The sequence below is a fragment of the Sander lucioperca genome, chromosome 3, assembly GCF_008315115.2.
Source record: "Sander lucioperca isolate FBNREF2018 chromosome 3, SLUC_FBN_1.2, whole genome shotgun sequence".
Taxonomy (NCBI): domain Eukaryota; kingdom Metazoa; phylum Chordata; class Actinopteri; order Perciformes; family Percidae; genus Sander; species Sander lucioperca.
This window is the reverse complement of record NC_050175.1, coordinates 38512759-38533207: the sequence shown is the minus strand read 5'-3', so window position 1 is coordinate 38533207 and position 20449 is coordinate 38512759. Positions and strand designations below refer to the sequence as shown.

The 20449-nt window shown below is 39.2% G+C and overlaps 2 protein-coding genes across 2 annotated transcripts; both read left to right on the top strand.

Moving 5' to 3' along the window:
• Positions 1-5211: 5211 nt before the first annotated feature.
• Positions 5212-7481, top strand: LOC116067245 (retinal cone rhodopsin-sensitive cGMP 3',5'-cyclic phosphodiesterase subunit gamma-like). The gene is made up of 4 exons (XM_031323617.2): positions 5212-5366; positions 5622-5733; positions 5823-5857; positions 6808-7481. The coding sequence occupies exons 2-4, from the start codon at positions 5624-5626 to the stop codon at positions 6882-6884; spliced, it is 222 nt and encodes a 73-aa protein (XP_031179477.1). The 5' UTR covers positions 5212-5366; positions 5622-5623; the 3' UTR covers positions 6885-7481.
• Positions 7482-10522: 3041 nt separating this feature from the next.
• On the top strand, positions 10523-14480 carry LOC116067353 (guanylyl cyclase-activating protein 2-like). Its single transcript, XM_031323784.2, has 4 exons — positions 10523-10942; positions 11784-11933; positions 12983-13079; positions 13599-14480. Exons 1-4 carry the CDS (start codon positions 10748-10750, stop codon positions 13718-13720), a joined length of 564 nt encoding a protein of 187 aa, XP_031179644.1. The 5' UTR covers positions 10523-10747; the 3' UTR covers positions 13721-14480.
• The last annotated feature ends 5969 nt before the right edge of the window (positions 14481-20449 follow it).

Here is a 20449-nt window from a genome sequence, read left to right as displayed (position 1 = left end):
ACGGGATTTTAAAAAGTGCGGGGGACATGTCCCCCCCTGTCCCCAGTGGAAATTACACCCTAGTGACCAAAAGTCCAAAACCTAATGATATTTAAATTCACTATCACATAGGCCAAAAAAATAAAAAATCCTAACAAGGGTTGAATGGTTAATGTCAATGTTAATTTTATTTGTATAGCACCTTTCATTACACACCTACAGTAAACCCAAAAAGACATACAAGTGCAACTATATAAATTTATACACACACACATACACACACACACATACACACACACACAGATACACACACACACACGTACACACTCTGTAATTAAACAAATGCCTGAGAAAATAAAAAAGGATTTGAATATATATTGACATTTTTACATCTAAAATTATTTAAATGATTAATGACTGCACATTTTTTTGTGTTGATCAACTGAACGATTAGACAACTATTTGATTAATTGCTTGTTTTACAAAATGTCAGAAAAAGTATGTATTAATATTAACTTCTGATGAAGTGATTTGAATGGCTGAATGGAAAGACGTTCTCAGTCTGTGTAGATAGGTCAAGAAACTAATTTACACAAAAATATATGGCCTCTGGTCTTGTGTAGCTCTGACTCTGCCATATCCGGTTACAGGGGTGTTGTAACAAAGCGATGTACATGTGAGTTAAAGATGACATAACCCCCTCATAATCAGCTGTAATCCAATCTAAACACTTAACCCCTCGCTTCAAATACGCTGCTGCCAGTCATGTCGTTGTCCTGTGCTGACCCTGCAGGGTCTGTCTATCAGTGTGTCACCTCCACTGACTTATCCTGAAAACAGAAAGTTAAAAAAAACTGCTCCTTTTTTACAGTAGAAGGAAATAAATCTCAATACAATGTTGTTGTTTTTTTTTTTTCACACATTGTTGACTGTCTGTTGTCCCGATAGACTGTACAAATAATGGACGTAGCTGAAAAGTGAAGCCAATTCTGAAGCTCCTTAAGGCTGCGTTCTCTCCAACTTCCAGCAGGGGGCGACTCCACTGGCTCCAAAAAGAAGTCTGTTTCTATAGAAGTCTATGAGACAATGAGCCTACTTCTCTCTTGATTTATTACCTCAGTAAACATTTTCATAATGGGTTTATGGACTCAGTCGCTAGTTTGAAGTCTTCTTCAATACAGCATGATGTTCATTTAGTAAATGATGGTCCTATTTATTTTAAAATAGACGATAAAGCAGGGGATGCTTTAGGACCTGTTGATCAGGACAGAGGTTAACTACAGACGTGCTCAAATTTGTTGGTACGCTTACAGCTCATTGAAATAATGCTTCATTCCTCCTGAAAAGTGATGAAATTGAAAGCTATTTTATCATGTATACTTGCATGCCTTTGTTATGTCATAGAATAAAGCAAAGAAGCTGTGAAAAGAGATGAATTATTGCTTATTCTACAAAGATATTCTAAAATGGCCTGGACACATTTGTTAGTACCCCTTAGAAAAGATAATAAATAACTGGATCATAGTGATATTTCAAACTAATTAGTTTCTTTAATTAGCATCACATGTCTCCAATCTTATAATCAGTCATTCAGCTTATTTAAATGGAGAAAAGTAGTCACTGTGCTGTTTGGTATCATTGTGTGCACCACACTGAACATGGACCAGAGAAAGCAAAGGAGAGAGTTGTCTGAGGAGATCAGAAAGAAAATAATAGAGAAGCATGGTAAAGGTAAAGGCTACAAGACCATCTCCAAGCAGCTTGATGTTCCTGTGACAACAGTTGCAAATATTATTAAGAAGTTTAAGGTCCATGGAACTGTAGCCAACCTCCCTGGGAGCGGCTGCAAGAGGAAAATCGACCCCAGATTGAACAGAAGGATAGTGCGAATGGTAGAAAAAGAACCAAGAATAACTGCCAAAGAGATGCAAACTGAACTCCAAGGTGAAGGTACGTCAGTTTCTGATCGCACCATCCGTCGCTTTTTGAGCGAAAGTGGGCTCCATGGAAGAAGACCCAGGAGGACTCCACTTTTGAAAGAAAAACATAAAAAGGCCAGACTGGAATTTGCTAAAATGCATATTGACAAGCCACAATCCTTCTGGGAGAATGTCCTTTGGACTGGAGCTTTTTGGCAAGTCACATCAGCTCTATGTTCACAGACGAAAAAATGAAGCTTTCAAAGAAAAGAACACCATACCTACAGTGAAACATGGAGGAGGCTCGGTTATGATTTGGGGCTGCTTTGCTGCGCCTAGCACAGGGTGCCTTGATTCTGTGCAGGGCACAATGAAATCTCAAGACTATCAAGGCATTCTGGAGCGAAACGTACTGCCCAGTGTCAGAAAGCTCGGTCTCAGTCGCAGGTCATGGGTCCTCCAACAGGATAATGACCCAAAGCAGACAGCTAAAAGCACCCAAGAAGGGATAAGAACAAAACATTGGACTATTCTGAAGAGTCCTGATCTGAATCCTATGGAACATCTATGGAAAGAGCTGAAACTTGCAGTCTGGAGAAGGCACCCATCAAACCTGAGACAGCTGGAGCAGTTTGCTCAGGAAGAGTGGGCCAAACTACCTGTTAACAGGTGCAGAGGTCTCATTGAGAGCTACAGAAAACGTTTGATTGCAGTGATTGCCTCTAAAGGTTGTGCAACAAAATATTAGGTTAGTGGTCCCATCATTTTTGTCCATGCCATTTTCATTTGTTTTCTTATTTACAATATTATGTTGAATAAAAAATCAAAAGCAAAGTCTGATTTCTATTAAATATGTAATAAACAATGGTGGATGCCATTTGCTTTTGTCAGTTTCAAGTTATTTCAGAGAAAATTGTGCATTCTTCATTTTTTGTGGAGGGGTACGAACAAATTGCTAACACTGGGGACATTAAAATAGACCTCAACTTGTTTTTGGGTATTGTCCGTGTTTTCAGCTAAAACTTTCAATCTGTGTTTTCACTTCATCAAAGTTAATTGGAAAATTGGTGATTGGTCGCCTAAAAATGTCTTCTCTAGCATTCTGCCAACCAAGCTAGCTAGCTAACGTTAAGGTGAGGTAATAGCCTGGTTGACACCAGACCCTTCTCAGTTGTCAAAGGAAATGACACTGCTCAAAAGCCTCTGGGCGCAATTGGATAGTCCTTCAACCAATCAGACCAACGATCCGGGTGACATAGCAGCGACAGCGGCATCAACAGGTTGCTGCGCTTCGGTGGCCGTCATGTTGAATGTAAACAAAAAGCTGCTTGCCGTCGCTGCGCTATCGTCATCGTGTAAAGCCCGCCTCAAAGGTTGTGATTGGTGCCTCGATTTGGAAAAATTGGAAATGGGCTTGAATGGGCTCTTGGCCAGACTGACTTGCAGAGCAAATCTCAAATTTGCCAGAAGTTTGTCAGGGTTTTCCCAGGCTGGTGAGGTAAGGTACCTTAAGGGAAAGTTTGCAAATTATCTGTAATGTTGTAGGCCTAAATGCAGATGAATACCGCCAGTATCCAAAGGTCGGCGTTTACCTTCCAATAAATCTCCACTGGAGAAAGGTTAAAAATCTGCAACTGACCCTCTTTAGTCTTTACACAAACAGAGGACTCCTGGGTGAAAGCAGTGCTTGTTTGACCCATCCATCCACCCATCCTCCTCTCTATCCTATCTTGTTGCTCTTTAAACTACATCACCTGACTTCCTACTTAAGCTACAGATATAATTGTACATATGCACATTTGTGTGGACATCCACATTTTCCAAATTTCGTACACAACCAACGGACCAAACAGACGCATGACGCGTTGTTGAAAGCAAGTATATCTATAATAACATTTACAATCTCAATGAGATTTGCTAAAATGGTTACGAGCTGCTAAAGTGTGACATTTTTCAACCGTTTTCAACTTTATCGTTCTGTCCTTTTGGCTACTGCACACATATCCATGCAATGTCCCATGCACAGTTTCTCCTTGTTTTTATTCCCCTTTGCTGCAATCAAAAGATCATTTAGCTCATGATGACCCATAATGCTTCATGTCTGGTGTGACTGTCCTCCCCCCGGAAAAACGCAAAAATTGAAAATAAAAGTAAACAGTGAGTTATTTTTATCATAACGTACATCACGTTTAGCGTCACGTGTGTAACCGGAAGTGAAGTTACGTCTGATCTTAAAGTGCCCATATTATTAAAAAAAAACACTTTTTCTGGGATTTGGGGAGTTATTTTGTGTCTCTGGTACTTCCACACGCAAACAAACTTGGAAAAAAACCATCCATGCTGTTTAGAGTGAGATACAGTTTCTGAATGTGTCCTGCCTTCAGTCTCCGGGTGAGCTGGTCAAAATCAGCAGGGCCGTCTACGTCATCTGCCGAAACATTTGGTGTGTGCTAACCACTTTAGCTAATACCACATCAGCTAGCTGTTTCTCCAACTTCGGTCAGTACAAGGCAGGATTAGCCGGGAGACTTCTTCTAAACGAGGGTGCACTTCCAACTTTGCGTGGAATACCTGCAGACGAAGGACATGTAAGTAGTTCTATACAATTTATTTTGTAAATTAGGGTGAACTCGTGTGTGTTGTAGCAGTGTTTTGCCATTGAGAATGAGGTGGCTAACCGCTAGCAACGCTAGCTTCTAGCTAGTAGCCCAGTATCTAGCTACTTCGCAGTACCTAGCTACTGCGCATGTGCGACTCCCAACAAAGATGCGATAGAAGTGAGAGGTCTCACTCTGTAGCTAAAACAGAGAGCTCAACACACAGGGTGAAAAGAGGAGCTGCAGCAATGTGCAGTACAACAAAAATATGGTGTTTTTTGAAAATTCAACCATATAAACCTGTTCTGATAGAACCTCTAAATACAATTATGAACTATACTTTAACTAAAACCACAATCTTGTTCTACACTTTACTAAGTAGTTTTGGTGTCTAAACCTAACTAAACTGTGATCATTTCACAATGTTAAAGACCAGTTTAAAATTGCGTCCTTTGAGTTCAAAACTGCGACCAATGTTGTCTGGTTTAGATATGGCGCTGGTTTCCGCCACCAATTGGGGAGCAGTTTTATGAAACGCTACTGTGGGTTGTATAAGAGAGTAAGAGCAAATGACCCATATCTTCGCATGATCTGGAGGACGTGTTGGTCTGCATAACAGGGGCTTGGGACCACAGGTACTGGCTGTTCTCATAAGATTATCCCTGTAAATACTCCATCTCAACTCTATTATCAGCTTTGTGTCTGACCAGAGCAGGTATATAAACTCTGAGACTGAGTGAGAACACAAGACAGAGAGAGAGTGCAAAAAGAAAGAGAACATTCTCTTTGTTTTGCAGTTCTTCCTTTGCTCAGCACTTCCCAGACGGCTTCTCTTCACCGAGCCAAACTCCCAGCAAACCAACACACGCAGGTGAGACTCTCAGCTGGTGCCATACAAAAGCATAGACTCTAGCTGCAGCGATCTTTGTATGAATTATCTGTGTAGATGTAATGTTCATAATGCCACATCATAGACTTCCTTTTAAATATGTTTCTGTGAAATTAAGACATGACAAAGTGTTGAGCTTGGAGTTATAACATGGTCTTTGTGTGGAGACAATTTTTAAAAATGATAATTTTTTTCTGTTTCATTTCTGCTTTTTCATTGTCGTTGTTGATTTCATAGACATGAACGCAGCAGAAGCAGCACCCGGAGGCTCCAAGGCCGCTCCTCCCAAGTTCAAGCAGAAGGAGACCAGGCAGTTCAAGAGCAAGGCTCCTAAAGCCGGACAGAAGGGGTGAGTCTAGAAGAGAAAAGATAACACCACTGCAAAGGGTTGATTGCAACTGTCAGATAATGGGGTCTCTATCCTTTTCTTCCTTTTAGATTTGATGATGTCCCGGGGATGGAGGGCCTTGGAGGTAACTATCAATCAAAGCAATAACTGATAAGCAACAAATTATTCAGGCTGTTCCCATGAACCATTCGTACATATAGCTACAAAAAGTAAAGTAATTTGAATGTATTCCATGTATGTATTAGCCTGACGTCATCATACTCAGATTCTAGTCAGAATGAACTTCCCAACCTCAAATGTTGTGGGCGGGGCTAAATTTGGCTGGCATCCAGGCTATGTATATATTGCTGTATGCACGACATTGAAAGCTGCTGTATGAAAGCGCTTCGGTCCATGTAGGGAGGAGGTCAGGGTGGATGGGTGAGTCATAAAACACAGCGCTTTCAAGCCGTGAAGCGGAGTTCATGTCTAGAAGAAGTTAACTGGAGAACACAAGACTTTCACCCAGGAAACGGGTGTCCGTGTCCCAGGAGAACTATTTAAGGGGACCCATGTTTCAGTCCAAACTACAATCTTTTTTCTAGTCTTAACTAGTCGTTTTGGTGCCTAAACTTAACCGTCGTCGCCCATGGTGGTCACTTTTTCTCGGCTCAAATTCAACTGTATGGGCTGCTAAATGCTAAATGTTACGTGACCTTTCATAGAACATCATACAAATTGGTGTGCATACATTTTCGTACAATATCATACAAACCCGAGAATGCGTTGAATTATTCTAAGATAGTCGATAACGGTAAGATCCTTTCAATGGTGTAGTCTAATGTAGTGTATTGTATATATATATATATATAAGGCCAGAATGTGCCTTTGGGGGATGGGGGGGTGCATATCATAGTGGGGGGGTCTGGGTGGGTGTCCTCCCCCAGGGAAGTTTTGAGCATCAATGATTTCATTTCCTGTATTCGGATACACTTTTATGCACCAATTTAGAATTACGAACCCGAGAATGCGTTGAATTATTCTAAGATAGTTGATAACGGTAAGATCCTTTAACCGATGGTTCCTCTCCTGCAGATGCGGCAGTCGTCTGCCCTTGGGAGGCGTTTGGTGACATGGAGCTGTGTGATCTGGCCCAGTTTGGCATCGTCTAGACCTTCTGCCAAATGGAAACAGTTTATTCCTGATGGCTGCAATCCAGCAGCTTTTTGCTTGTGTTCTAGTGTGGAGATGATCCTGATTGGGTACCATAAGGACGACTGATGAATGGAGAGCGATTTCTTTTCCCTCCCCTCGATAAGAGGAGGAAGAAGCTCTTGGACAGCAGCCCCAAAGAATGACTCTTCCTCTGCCCTGGGCCGATACACCTCACCACCTGGAAGTTTTAGCATCTCTCTGAGCTCTATATGTTCTAAATGACATCTGAATGAGATTTAGATAAGATAAAATAGACTTTCAGGATGTCTCTGTTGTGGCCTTGTTGTCCTGTGTAGCTCAGCATCTTGTAAAAGTGTAACACACTGTACCGCTGCTTGGGTTTAATTAAAGGGACGATGGGTAAAAAATTGGAAATCAACTTATATCTATCGATGTATCTATCTATGTATCTATCTATCTATCTATCGATGTATCTATCTATGTATATATCTATCTATCTATCTATCTATATATATGTATCTATCTCAAGTAGAGTTGTGTACTGTGTGGTTAACGCTGTATATCTTATAATAAAGTTTATTTTAGTCACGTTATTCTGGTCTGTCTGTCCATTCTGAAGATCATTTTCCCTTTTTGTATCATCAAAACGATTTAATACGCAGTAAAACACACTTATTATTTCTGGCAGAGGTTGTTGTGTTGTCAACTGAAATGCTACAGATACAGAACAGGCCTATTTATTTTTCTACTGTGGAATAAGTTGCTGTCCAAAATGACATCAGTCTCTTATTTGTGTTGAAAATAAGGACCAGTATTACCAATCAATGTTTTACTGTAACAGTGTAAAATTCAGTATTTTGAAACATGACCCATAATGGAAAAAAGCAGCCTGGTCTCACAGAATTCCGTGAAATGATCATGAACTGTTAACACCGCATTACGTGGGGGTGGCACGGAAAACAATGCCAATGTAAAGTCAATAAGAAGGTGACTAGCATTAAGAGCGACTACGGTAGCGAGTAGTATTCAAAGCCCGAAAATCCGGGTAGGGAGGTTGGTTGGGGGGGGTGGATGGGTCAAACATCACAGGACTTTCACCCAGGAGACCGGGGATCGTGTCCGCATGTCATGTTTCCTAAACCCAACCATCGCTTTCTTCTTTTCCTAAACCCAACCATCGCTTTCTTCTTTTCCTAAACCCAACCGTCCCGTTGTTGTCCCGCGTGTCATGGAAACGTAAGGCCACCCACGACCTTTTCCTTAACTTAACGGGCTGTGTTCATTTCACAGAATTCTTCCGTGGGCCCATCACAGAATTTTTGGCGATCCGTGTTCATTTCACGGAATTCTTCTGTGGGCCCATAACAGAATTTTTTGCGATTCCGTGAAACTGCCACAGATTTTGAGTTAAGGGGCCGTGTTCATTTCACGGAATTCTGTGAGATCAGGTTGGAAAAGAAGACACTCTTTAGGCCTGAATGGTTGTTTCATTTTATTGGATTAGATAATACTGTTTTAAGACAGTGTTGGCAAACAGAAAGCACTAATTTTTGAAGAAAGAACACAAATAGTTTGTCTTTAGGACCTTCTGCTGCCTAAAGTACTACTTTAAACAGTTGTGCGCTGCGACTTATTGGTCGAGAGGAAGTTAACTTGACATACTTTTAACAATCTAAATACTGAACCATTGACAAACGGTATCAAACTCCAGACTCCTTGGGGTCATTAAGATGTGTTTTGGTAGCCTTTATTAAAGGTTCTATGTGTAACGTTTTACATGTATTACAGTTGCCTAAAATAGGCTGTTTACTGATTTCTAAATAAAGGACTTGGGCTGGTTTTTCCAGGAAAATCAAAAGAACAAAGGTGTATTTGTGTGTATTGTGTGTCATTTTATAAATATCTCTCTGAAAGTCGTCCTTACATATTTGGGATTTTTTGGAAAGGATCTCCGCTAGAATTTAAAATAAAGTTTTAAAATATTTTAATGTTTGGCTGTGCACACATTTCTTTTCACAGTATTTAAAAAAATGTGAAGGCTGCTTACATATAAAACTCTTCCATCATCCCCTAATGATTTACTAAAAAAAATTTAATAAAATAGGGGTTATGGTATGGTGCAATGTGCATTACAAATGTGCATTATACACCCTTTATAAGCCACACACATTTTCAAGGACATATATGGGTTTTTCTATGCACACAGAAAGTCATTTGGGGATGAATGGTATTTCTGTATCATGTCATGTCCTCATTGTGAGTGTAACATTTTGTTTTATTCATATAGCCTGCTTTTGACTGTAACGTCTCTGATGCTGTTACTGTAACGGGATCATGTAAAGCCGAACTCAGTTTAGCACATGTTCCACATTATGCAAAGGGCTCATGTTCCTCTGGCTGAGATTATTACCTGTAATCCTTTTTTTCTCACCGTGCTGTCCCTGTGCAACCTCTAAAACAAACTAATTAAGGAGCACAGTGATCAGCTGAGTGTAGTTTATTTTATCATTTGGTCAACAGTTATAAGTAAATAAAACTCCTGGGACATCAACACATTGTGATTTACCATTTAGGATTTGTTTTTAAGTGAGTGGTCAAATCACCAAATTACATTTTGGATATCATGATTTTACAAGAAAAAGGACAGCTGGACACACTGACACAAAAGCCATATATATATATATATATATATATATATATACATATTCTTAAAGCTGCACTAGTTTTGCTTATTTAAAGCTAATTTACTTGCACTTACTACTTGTTGTCTGCAGTTTGCACCTTCACCTTCTCTCCGACGCACCTATCTCATGTTATAGATGTGCAAAATATTTTTCTGTCATAAACATAAATGTGGAATTCAGATCAAGGTGCCTGCTGAGTAACTTGCAGTTTGTGGAGCCCCAAAACTGACAAAAGACAGTAACAGGTTATCACAGTTATCAGTCAAAAAAAGAACAGAATACATAAAAAACTAATGCCGTAAAGGCCAGAGAATACAATATTAGCACCATACTTATCTCACAATACGATATCATTGCGATTTTAAACATATTGCGTCTTTCTGTGATGTATTGCAATCTATTGGCTTTTTTCGAACTTCAAATTATGTTCCCAAAGGAAAACTTTTGTATTTTTCACACTGACAGTCACCCCTATTTTTAACTGGACCATCTAGTGAACTGAAAAAGCAATTGATTTCATTATTCTAGGACAGTAACCAAGCAAAGTTAATCACCAGTCAGTTGATAAAAATAACTGTCTCACACACGGACACTCACTCCCCTGGACCAATCCCTGCTTATGTTCAACGCCCACTTCATTACCATATAAGCATTAGGAACATTGGAAATGTTTTTTGGGGAAAAGAGAGACTGGATATATGAATACATGTGTGCAAAAAGGAAATAAACAGCAAACTAAGTATTATACAGTTACATCTTTTAGTCGTCTGATAATCTTTGGTCAGTTTTGGAGCTCCATAGAAAGAAGTAGAAGTAGAATTCAGACTGTGTCTGTATTATTGTATCTGTATCTGTAGCTATACTGTATTACTGTAATACTGTACAAAGCCAGGTGGTTTAATTAACTCTACCTGTTCTATGATTAAGTAGATACTGTCGTTTTTGGCACTTGGTGACAACAGTATTGCCAGATTGTCATGCCTTCTTGTACAACACCTTGTTGGCTAAAGGTCAAGTGATTACCGAGTTAATAAGATTGACTGCCATCCCTCTGCCTGCTCAGAGAGCAGCTGGACAGTAGTTCACAGCTCTTCAGTTTGAGTAGATGCCTAAGTGCCCTGCAGACTTTCAGATCCAAACTTTTCGCATCTTTTCTAAAAGAAATCAAAGGCACAATGGGACAAGAAGAGAGCCACAGTGAGGAGATGGATTTGGCACAAATTCAGGATTTGTGCCTCACTTTCATGAAGGAGTGTCCGAGCGGTGCGTTGCATTTACATGAGTTTAAGAGGATCTTCGGGGTGGCGAGCAGCTCTGCAGAGGAGTCCCTCTACATCGAGACAGTATTCCACTCCTTTGACACAAATAAGGTAAAAGACGCAGCAATTTCTCATTTTAGAAGTAGATTTTTAGTTCTATTGCGAGTGCAAACGTTGTGAATCTGTTACATTCTATAAAAATCTCTGAACAAAGTCTCTCTCATCTGTTTTAATTTGTATCGTAAATTGTTACACTGTTTTCCTTTCTGAAGATTTATCTGAGTGAACCGACCTCCTTTCCTCTGGTGTCCCTTTCTTATCTAATCTCACTCATCTAAGAGAAGGGACTGGGGTTAAGTTAGTTTAATGTTTGACATTTGTCGGTTTTCGCTACCTTCAATAGTTCCGATTTCCCCCAGTTTTAGGTTAAGTTGGTGAAGTAATTAAGCAGACGTTTCCCAGTTTTGATCAACTCAAAATCACCAAAAATGACGATGCTGTTTAGAGTGCAAATAACTGATTGTCTTTCCAACATGCCTGTCACTATAGTTGTAGTGAGGGGCCGTCGTAAAAGTGCAATACCCCCCATTTCAATCTTCAATACCACACTCGTGAGTTAGTGAAAAGAACATTTTATAATATTTTAAGATACAGCAAATCAAAGTTTATGCACATTTCAAGATTGCAATTTAAATAGCTTGCTCATTTCTGAATATATTGACATCAAATCACCTTGCATGTGTCTTTGACAACCTCTCACAACTTTCACAGCTGTTGTTGAAGTGAATGGCGCGATTATTAGAAAATGTATATCATTGTGTGTCTTATTAAACCTTTAGTACATTGTGAACTGAACCCTACTTTGTGTCACTTTGTTCTCCGAGATCTTAACTGCTCTCAGAATCAAACAAACGTGATCGGATTGTTTCATAGCAGCCACTTTTGCTTACAGGATAACACACTTGATTTCATCGAGTATGTAGCAGCACTTCACTTGATCTTACGGGGGAATCTTGAAGATAGGCTCAAGTGGTCCTTCAAGATGTACGACAAGGACGGGAACGGCAAGTTGGACAGGCAGGAGGTGAAACGGATCATCAGGGTAAGGAAGACATTTTCACAAATCAACTGGTCAGAATGAATATCACTTCTCTGTGAATTGTTTCTGAAATAAATACAAATGTTATGAGAGGCAGTTGTGTAGAAAATAGAGTGGGATATGTTCAGCTGATGTGTCAAATTGTCAAAATCACTGTGTTTTATAACACAAAGCCTCTCAAGACAGATTATAGTTCAAGGCTTAGGGCCGGGGGTCACGGCCTGAGGGGTCGCAGGGTGTTAGGTGAGGAGAGGCCGGTCTCTGTAGGGACTATTCTTATAGCGAACATCTTAAGTGTACTTTACAGTAAGCCTCTAACTCCAAAGACCTAAAATTAGCCAACTGTCAATGCGATCTGATTTGCACAACAGGAATTAGATAACATGTTATATGTTACCTCAAGGTGACCTCCAAACAAAATGTTTTGTTCCATATTATTTTTGGGTATAAAACTATTAATATTCTCAATTTATGGGACATATTTGGGAGTCTTTTCATTCATTTCATTTAAGACAGTAGAGCTGCGAACATGAATCGATTAATCAATTAGTTATCTATTAAATTAATCGCCAACGATTTTGATAATCGATTAATCGGTTTGAGTCCTTTTTTAAAAGAAATAAAAGTAAAACTTCTCTGAGTCAGCTTGTTAAATGTGAATATGTTCTAGTGTCTTCTCTCCTCTGTGACAGTAAACTGAATATCTTTGAGTTGGGGACAAAATTTGAGGACGTCATCTTGGGCTTTTTGGGAAACACTGATCCACATTTTTCACCATTTTCTGACATTTTATAGACCAAACTACTAATCCATTCATCCAGAAAATAATTGACAGATTAATCAACAGCAAAAATAATCGTTAGTTGCAGCCCTATAAGACTGATCCGTCATTGTAGTTAGGGTTATATCATCTTTCACAAAGCCTGTATGACATGTGCCTGCTGCAATTGACAATATCACACTCTGTATGCTGTGCAGAAGTAAAGGGTTTAGTAAATTGAAGTGATAGTTAGTTGTACTTAATCACAGACTGTGTCATGTTTCTCACACAGCTCATTTACAAAATCAAGCTCCAGACGACTGATGTCAGCATGACGCCGTCTGAAATCTGTGACAGGATCTTTGAACTGGTTGACCAGAACAATGACGGTAAGGAAGTACACATTAGAAAACAGGAAAAAAGAATATGTCACCTTAAGTTATATGTGTTTCAGACTTCAGACTTTGGACTAAGCACCCCTGAAAAGAAAACGCCATAAACAATATTAAATGAAGTTAACTGTTGACACAATACAGTACCGTGAGCTATTTAAATTAGCTGATACATGGTTAAACCTCATTGGCTCTTACCAGTGTGTCTCCATGTGTACTTTGTCCACAGCAATCCCACCAATCAGTCCCAAAATGTCCCAGTTGGAAATGCCCTAAACATTGTAAATCTTTACAGTCATTCCCTGTCAGCAGACCTGACTTGTTGCACCATTCAAATTTTCTTCAAAACTCGCCATTTTTAATGTGTAGCAAGAAGAATGCATTGCCCGGCTGCTCACATAGACATTGAATGGGAAGCATAGACATGACACTTGGCAATGGACATGTACCTTTATTCTTTGACTCTTTGTTAAAAGCAAAGTCATCCATGTGGATTGTGTTTTTGTGCCCTCACAGGTCAGATTACCTTGTCTGAGTTCATGGAGGGAGCTCAGAAGGACGAATGGGTCATGAACTTGTTGAAGTTGGACGTTAACGCCAGCGGCTGGGTCCTCCAGAACTGTGGTAAATTACCCTGATCTCCCACAGTTTTTTTTTTTTGAGGCTGACACAAAGGTGCCGTCTTCGGTCTCCATGTTGAGCTTCCTGTGACTCGGGAGCTGGAGCACAGCGCATTTCTTCAAGGCTGCAGATCTGCTGTGATTTAGACTGCTGGTCCAAAGGCCGAGTGTTCGCTGTGTGTCTGTGGTTTGGCCTTGAGCTGATGTCTCTATAAGGAAACGATGCTCAGAGAAAGTCTGCTGTTAAATGCAGTACAGTCACTTATTGTGTATTTATATTCATCATTATTGCATGTGTTTATATTATATGTTTGATAGTAGAGTTATGAATATATACAAATGTATTGGTGGTAAACTTGTCTCTTCAGAGGGGTGGTAAAAATAACATATTGTACTAGGAAACAGACTTTTCATAACTAAAACAGTATTAACGGAACTGTGTTCATGCTCTGACACATTTTTGCTAACGTTCTATCAAACATATCTTTTTTATTACAAATATAAATGATCTTGTAGTGTTTTCAGTTAATTTCATGGTGTCACACTAAAGTGCAACTTCTTACCTCTTTAACGGAATATCAATTAAACCATTTACTTTAGCTTCGTCTTTACAAGAGCCGGAAAAAGGAAGCTAATACCGGTGAATTAGCCGTGTGCTACCCTTTGCCATACTCAGAGACATCTATCTCTCAGCTGTAAAAAGTCACCGGGCGCAGCTGGTTTTTCGAGGGTAATGGACCTTTTTCACAGCAGACATTTTGACTTGTCATAGTAGGAATAGCACAGCTGAAATTGATAACCTTAACGATGGCTCAATTCCATCTAGTGTCCCAGTAAGCTATTTCAGTGGATCGGCATGCACCATACCAGGACCTCTCCTAAGTGGAATGCAGCCATGATTGATGGTTTTGAATACACCTGTGCTTTTCCTACTATGACATGTCAACATGTCTGCCGTGAAAAAGGTCTATAACCATATTAAGAAGTCGCCCAAATGAACATCAATGCTATCAACACATCCGGGACCGTACCTCTGATATTTACAATAAAATGGCATGCTTCAACAACTCCAAATTGTGCAGTAGAAGCTCCTTAATTTCCACTTTGAATGTAAAGTTATACCGCCACCTGAGCGTCGCTCAAGCCTTCTAACTGCTTGCTCTCATCAAAGACACTTTCGTATACTAATTAGACGTGCAAATGTCCATTTCCATGTATGAAAATTCGGAACACAAACACAGTTACATTAGTTGTTTTGTTTTGGGTCACTTGGGGACAGTGAAACAATCTAAAAACATAAATGGTATATTAATAATTGTTAGTTTATTTAAAGGTCCCCTTTGGAGTTTTTCTGTGAGTGGCTCCCTGGTTTGTTTGTCTCGTGCACAAGCATGGGGTCACACATGCATGTGCGGAGGGGGTTGTGACGGGCTACACAGTCCTGTCGATGGTTTCACACTATTCCACTCATCTACATATGTCTGTAAAACACCCAAATATGCAGCAATATGCCAGCAAAGGCAGAAAAAGAAGACAAGGATGTAAACAATGGTGGACTTAAAGGGGAACTATGCAGTTTTTTTAGCTTAATTTACCTTAACTGAACAGCTTCGGAGTCATTGGAATGGTTATATGACTTTTTTTCGGGTTGAATGGTGGTCGTCTTGCTCCCCTCTAGCGCCTGTGAGCGGAAAAACCTCCCTTGCAACTTTTCAGCTGGCAAGCTGTCGGCCTCAGCGTCAGGAAGTATCGCGTATTTTCACACTATCGTCATGGCTGAGCCGGCTAAAAAGAAGTAGAAAGCTAGGAAAGCATTGTCGGAGGAACAGAGGAAGAGGAAACAGCAGACTGACCGAGAGAGGAGTCAGACACGAGTAAACATAAGAACTGCCAAATATCTATTCCAAAGCTGTAGGGGGAGCTCTATACAGAAACCTGTAGGGGAGCTCTATAGAGAAATCTGTAGGGGGGGCTCTATAGAGAAACCTGTAGGGGGAGCTCTATAGAGAAACCTGTAGGGGAGCTCTATAGAGAAACCTGTAGGGGAGCTCTATAGAGAAACCTGTAGGGGGGGCTCTATAGAGAAACCTGTAGGGGGAGCTCTATAGAGAAACCTGTAGGGGGGGCTCTATAGAGAAACCTGTAGGGGGGGGCTCTATAGAGAAACCTGTAGGGGGGGCTCTATAGAGAAACCTGTAGGGGGGCTCTATAGAGAAACCTGTAGGGGGAGCTCTATGGAGAAACCTGTAGGGGAGCTCTATAGAGAAACCTGTAGGGGGGGCTATATAGAGAAACCTGTAGGGGAGCTCTATAGAGAAACCTGTAGGGGGGGCTCTATAGAGAAACCTGTAGGGGGGGCTATATAGAGAAACCTGTAGGGGAGCTCTATAGAGAAACCTGTAGGGGGGGCTCTATAGAGAAACCTGTAGGGGGGGCTATATAGAGAAACCTGTAGGGGAGCTCTATAGAGAAACCTGTAGGGGGGGCTATATAGAGAAACCTGTAGGGGGGGCTATATAGAGAAACCTGTAGGGGAGCTCTATAGAGAAACCTACAAGCAAAAAGCGAGAAAACAGTGAAGAAATGGCCAAAACTGCATATCGCCTCTTTAAGATATGTAAAAATCTGCTTTGCAAATGTTTTTGTTTAATGAGTAAACCCAAACATCTTGCAACAAGACTGAACTTACTAAAAATAATCATGCTGGTGAAATGTTCAGACTAATCTTTAATCTACCCATTTAGGTAATTCTGCAATGTTGCCCTTCCCTTGGTGGTGCTACGAAGAACAAAAACAAAGCGGCAGATTGTCATGCACTTTTATTTATATATATACATTTTAAACTTGTGCTTCATCTGTTTCCGATGTGAATTTATTTTCTTATTAAAAATATTTTTATACATACTACATGCTGTATTTGCTTTAATTTCTTTTAGTCCCAGTGACTTTTATAATTCTACCTCCTGGTGTCACCCAGGTCAGAAATGTTCAAATCCTAAACCCAGAGGCTTTAAACATAATCCTCAGAGGCTTAAATGTAGTTACGTATTGGCTGCAGGAGTTCAGGTGACTGATTTAAAGTGTGTGAGTAGAGAAGACCCCATAGTACACATTATATAAAGTGATCAAAGCGCTAAATCAACCCTTGTGTTGTCTTCCATCTGTTTTCTTTTATAAAGCATAAAGTATAAATTATCGCTCAAGTCTGTGTTACATCCAGTGTTGCCAATTTAGCGACTTTGTCGCTAGATTTAGCGACTTTTCAGACCCCCTTAGCAACTTTCTTTGACAAAAGCGACTAGCGACAAATCTGGCGACTTTCTGTAGAAAAGACGCCAGCATTGTCCAGCGTGCACGCAAGGTATTTCTCTCTTGTGGCCGCCAAAACAGTCACCTCTCTCTTCTGTTCTGTGACTGAGGAGCAGAGGAGCAGCCCCTCCCCTTTCTGCTCTCTCCTCATGTGCAGCAGCACTACGCGGGCAGGTAGAAGGGGAGGGGGGGACAGGGTGTGGGGTCCAGTGTAGGTAGGAGAGACAGCGGGACGCGACGGGAGAAAGATGCCGCTGAGCTGGCCTGGCCCTGGGCAAGCTAGCCTTGTTTGAGAATTCATCAATCTTTCTCCCACCCTTTGTAGAATTTCTTTTTTTACTTCAAAGATAGGCAACCTAAGTAATAATTATAATGTAATATAAAATCCTGTAGTGAATTTGTGATTATTTGGCTAAAGTAGGGCTTCCACCTCTTAGTCGATTAGTCGACTAATCGGTCGTTTTGGTCTTAGTCGACTAAGATTTCTTTAGTTGATGAGTCATTTATGCTTATTCATGCTTAATTACTCATTTCCAAGAAACTTATGAGCACATTTCTGGTAAACACAAGATTTAAAGTGGTGCTTTTGCAGGATTAATTGTGGAGAAAGTCAGTGTGGTATATTGGCATTCTATAACATTCTATACACTTTGACTTAAGAGTTGGTATAAGGAGGATGCATGAACTTTACTCTACATTTACTGAGAACATCTGGAAATTGTTAACATGAGCAGAGGTCCCCCCAAGACAGAAGAGACCTTTTTTGGAGTTGTGCCAGATAACGGGCATTGATTGGTCAGTTATCCGATCCAATGGTATACTTACAAATCACGTCCTATGCTAATTCAATGCCTTGAGATATAAGTTTTGTCCACACAAAGAAAAGGCAGCGCGGCAAATTTTGAGGTTTGGGTTGGTCGTTCTCCAAGCTCTCTGCAGGAGTTTGTAAAATTGATGCTGAATCTTTGCTTGTAATAAACCTTTTTATAATCAAGAACAGTGTCGGCGGATTCCTCTTCATACAGCATCACAGCATTACTATTTAAGGCACCACATCAGTTTTACAGATGGTTCATTAACTACATTTATATTGTGCTTTTCTAGTCTTAATCACCTCTCAAAGAGCACAGCTCTGTCAATTACATCAACTAATCGATTAATCGACAAAATCATATAAGTGTTAGTCGACTAAGAATTTCTTTAGTCGAGGACAGCCCTAGGCTAAAGATTTCTATTTCTTTCTATCTATCTTGCTGACACAAGACAAGATTTAGTTCACAAATATTCAGTCATCATAGTACGTAATCAAATAAAATACAAAAATATGTACAAATACTATAATATGAAAGTAAATATGAAAGTAATGATCTAAACAGAGGGAAATAAAAGATACAAAGGTACAAAAGAGACAGACTTTCAAACTTCGTTAATAATACAGACAGCAGGAGCATTTAAACAAAGAAATTTGAGTAGATCATAAGATATTAAGATAGCTTTCTTATTGGATACCAACTTAAGAGACTCAAAGTACATATCAAATTCAACCTGGAAAAGTCTGACGCACCGTGTTGATCTGGAAAATGTTGCCTTATGGACATGGAACTTACCTAATAAAATAAAGAGATTTACAATATTACATAACTTTCTATCTTTACATTCAAAATAGGTAATAGTATGTTTCCCTTCAAGTGTGATTGTATGTTTTGGTTTAGATATCATATAATCTTCAAAGCTTTTCCAGAATGCAATACAAAATGAAGAACCATAAAAAAGATGGGTTAACAACTCTTGTTCTGATTTACAAAAACTACAATAGTTATCAACAGGCATGCATTTTGAGACAAACAGGTTCGTAGGATATCGTAATATTTTCAAATGTAATTCCCTAACTTTGTTTGTGATACAATATCTAAAGGGAACAAGCCATGCCCTAAGCCAGTTAACATCAGTAAAATGAGAATTACAGAAAAATTTCCCACAATGTGTTATTTTCTTTAAATTTAGAAAGCATTTTCTAATGTGCTTATTAATACAAGTGCTGCTCATAATATCCATACCGTTTATATAAAGAGTAAAATTAAAACCAGTAATTTCATTTTGTTTTTTATAACTTTTCATTAATTCTAATATGCCATTAGGTATAGATTTGAAAACTGAATTATATTCTTTGAACGTTATTGGGAATGCTTTCTCTCTGAGAAAAGATTCATAATTAAGTAATTGACCATTACAATCAAAAAGATCTTTTACAAAGATAATATCTCTATCGATCCATTTTTGCAAATAGAGTGACTTGTTCCCCCTAGTGATGCATTCATTATTCCATAAAATAGACTTGTGTGGAGAAAAGTTGTGAGAAGGACACAGCTTCCAGGCCAAAAGAGCTTGTTGATAAAATTGGGATAGTTTTAACAGCTATCTTGTAATATTGTAGTTACATTTCAATAAAAATGTAAGACCTCCTACACTATTAAAAATGTTATTGGCGATGAATTACCATAAAGACTCTGGTGCTCTCAAACATTCCTTCAACTATTTCACCTTAAAGGTGTAATTCAAGTCCAAAAAGTCCAGAAGTTCAAATCCACCTTCATCCTTACAATTAGAGAGCACTGCTTTTTTTAAATGATGGTGTCTGTTTTTCCATACAAAATTCGTAAATATGGAATTTATGTCTTTACATCAATCATGGACATTGAGAGAGAGGGCAGGGTAGACAAATCTTGAAATCCCTTCTGCTTTAGTCAGAAGAATCCTACCTAGAATAGAAATGTCTCTTTGAAGCCATAAATTCAGTATTGTTTTAGTCTTCTTCAATTTCGATGAAAAATTAAGTTGTTGACGTTCCTTGTGGTCCTTGCAGATATGAATACCTAAATATTTTACACATTTCTTAACAGGTATATTAAACATTTTTTCCTCTTCAGTCTGATACAGACATAAAATTTCACATTTAGATTTGTTAAGTGTTAATTCCGAAGCAGCTGAAAATTGGTCAATTAGGGATATAGCATATTCAATCTGATGTTTGTCACTCAAAAAGAGAGCCGTATCATCCGCTAGTTGAGTAACTCTAATTTCCTTACTAAAAATAGACAAACCTTTAATATTAGGATTATGTCGAATATGTAATGACAGTAATTCAACCACCAGCAGGAACAAGAACGGTGAAATAGGGCGGCCCTGGCGAACTGATCTCAGTACAGGAAATCTTTTTGTGGTGTTTGGATATAATATCACAGAACTGTCAATATTTTTTATAAAACATTTCAACTGTAGATATAAAATTTTGTCCGAAATCAAAAATTTGAAGTGCTTTGAGTAAAAAATAGTGCTCTACCGTATCAAATGCTTTATAAAAATCAAGAAATACTATGAGTGCGTCAGTATTGATGTTATCAGAATAGTCCAGCAGGTTGAGAACAAGTCTTATATTAG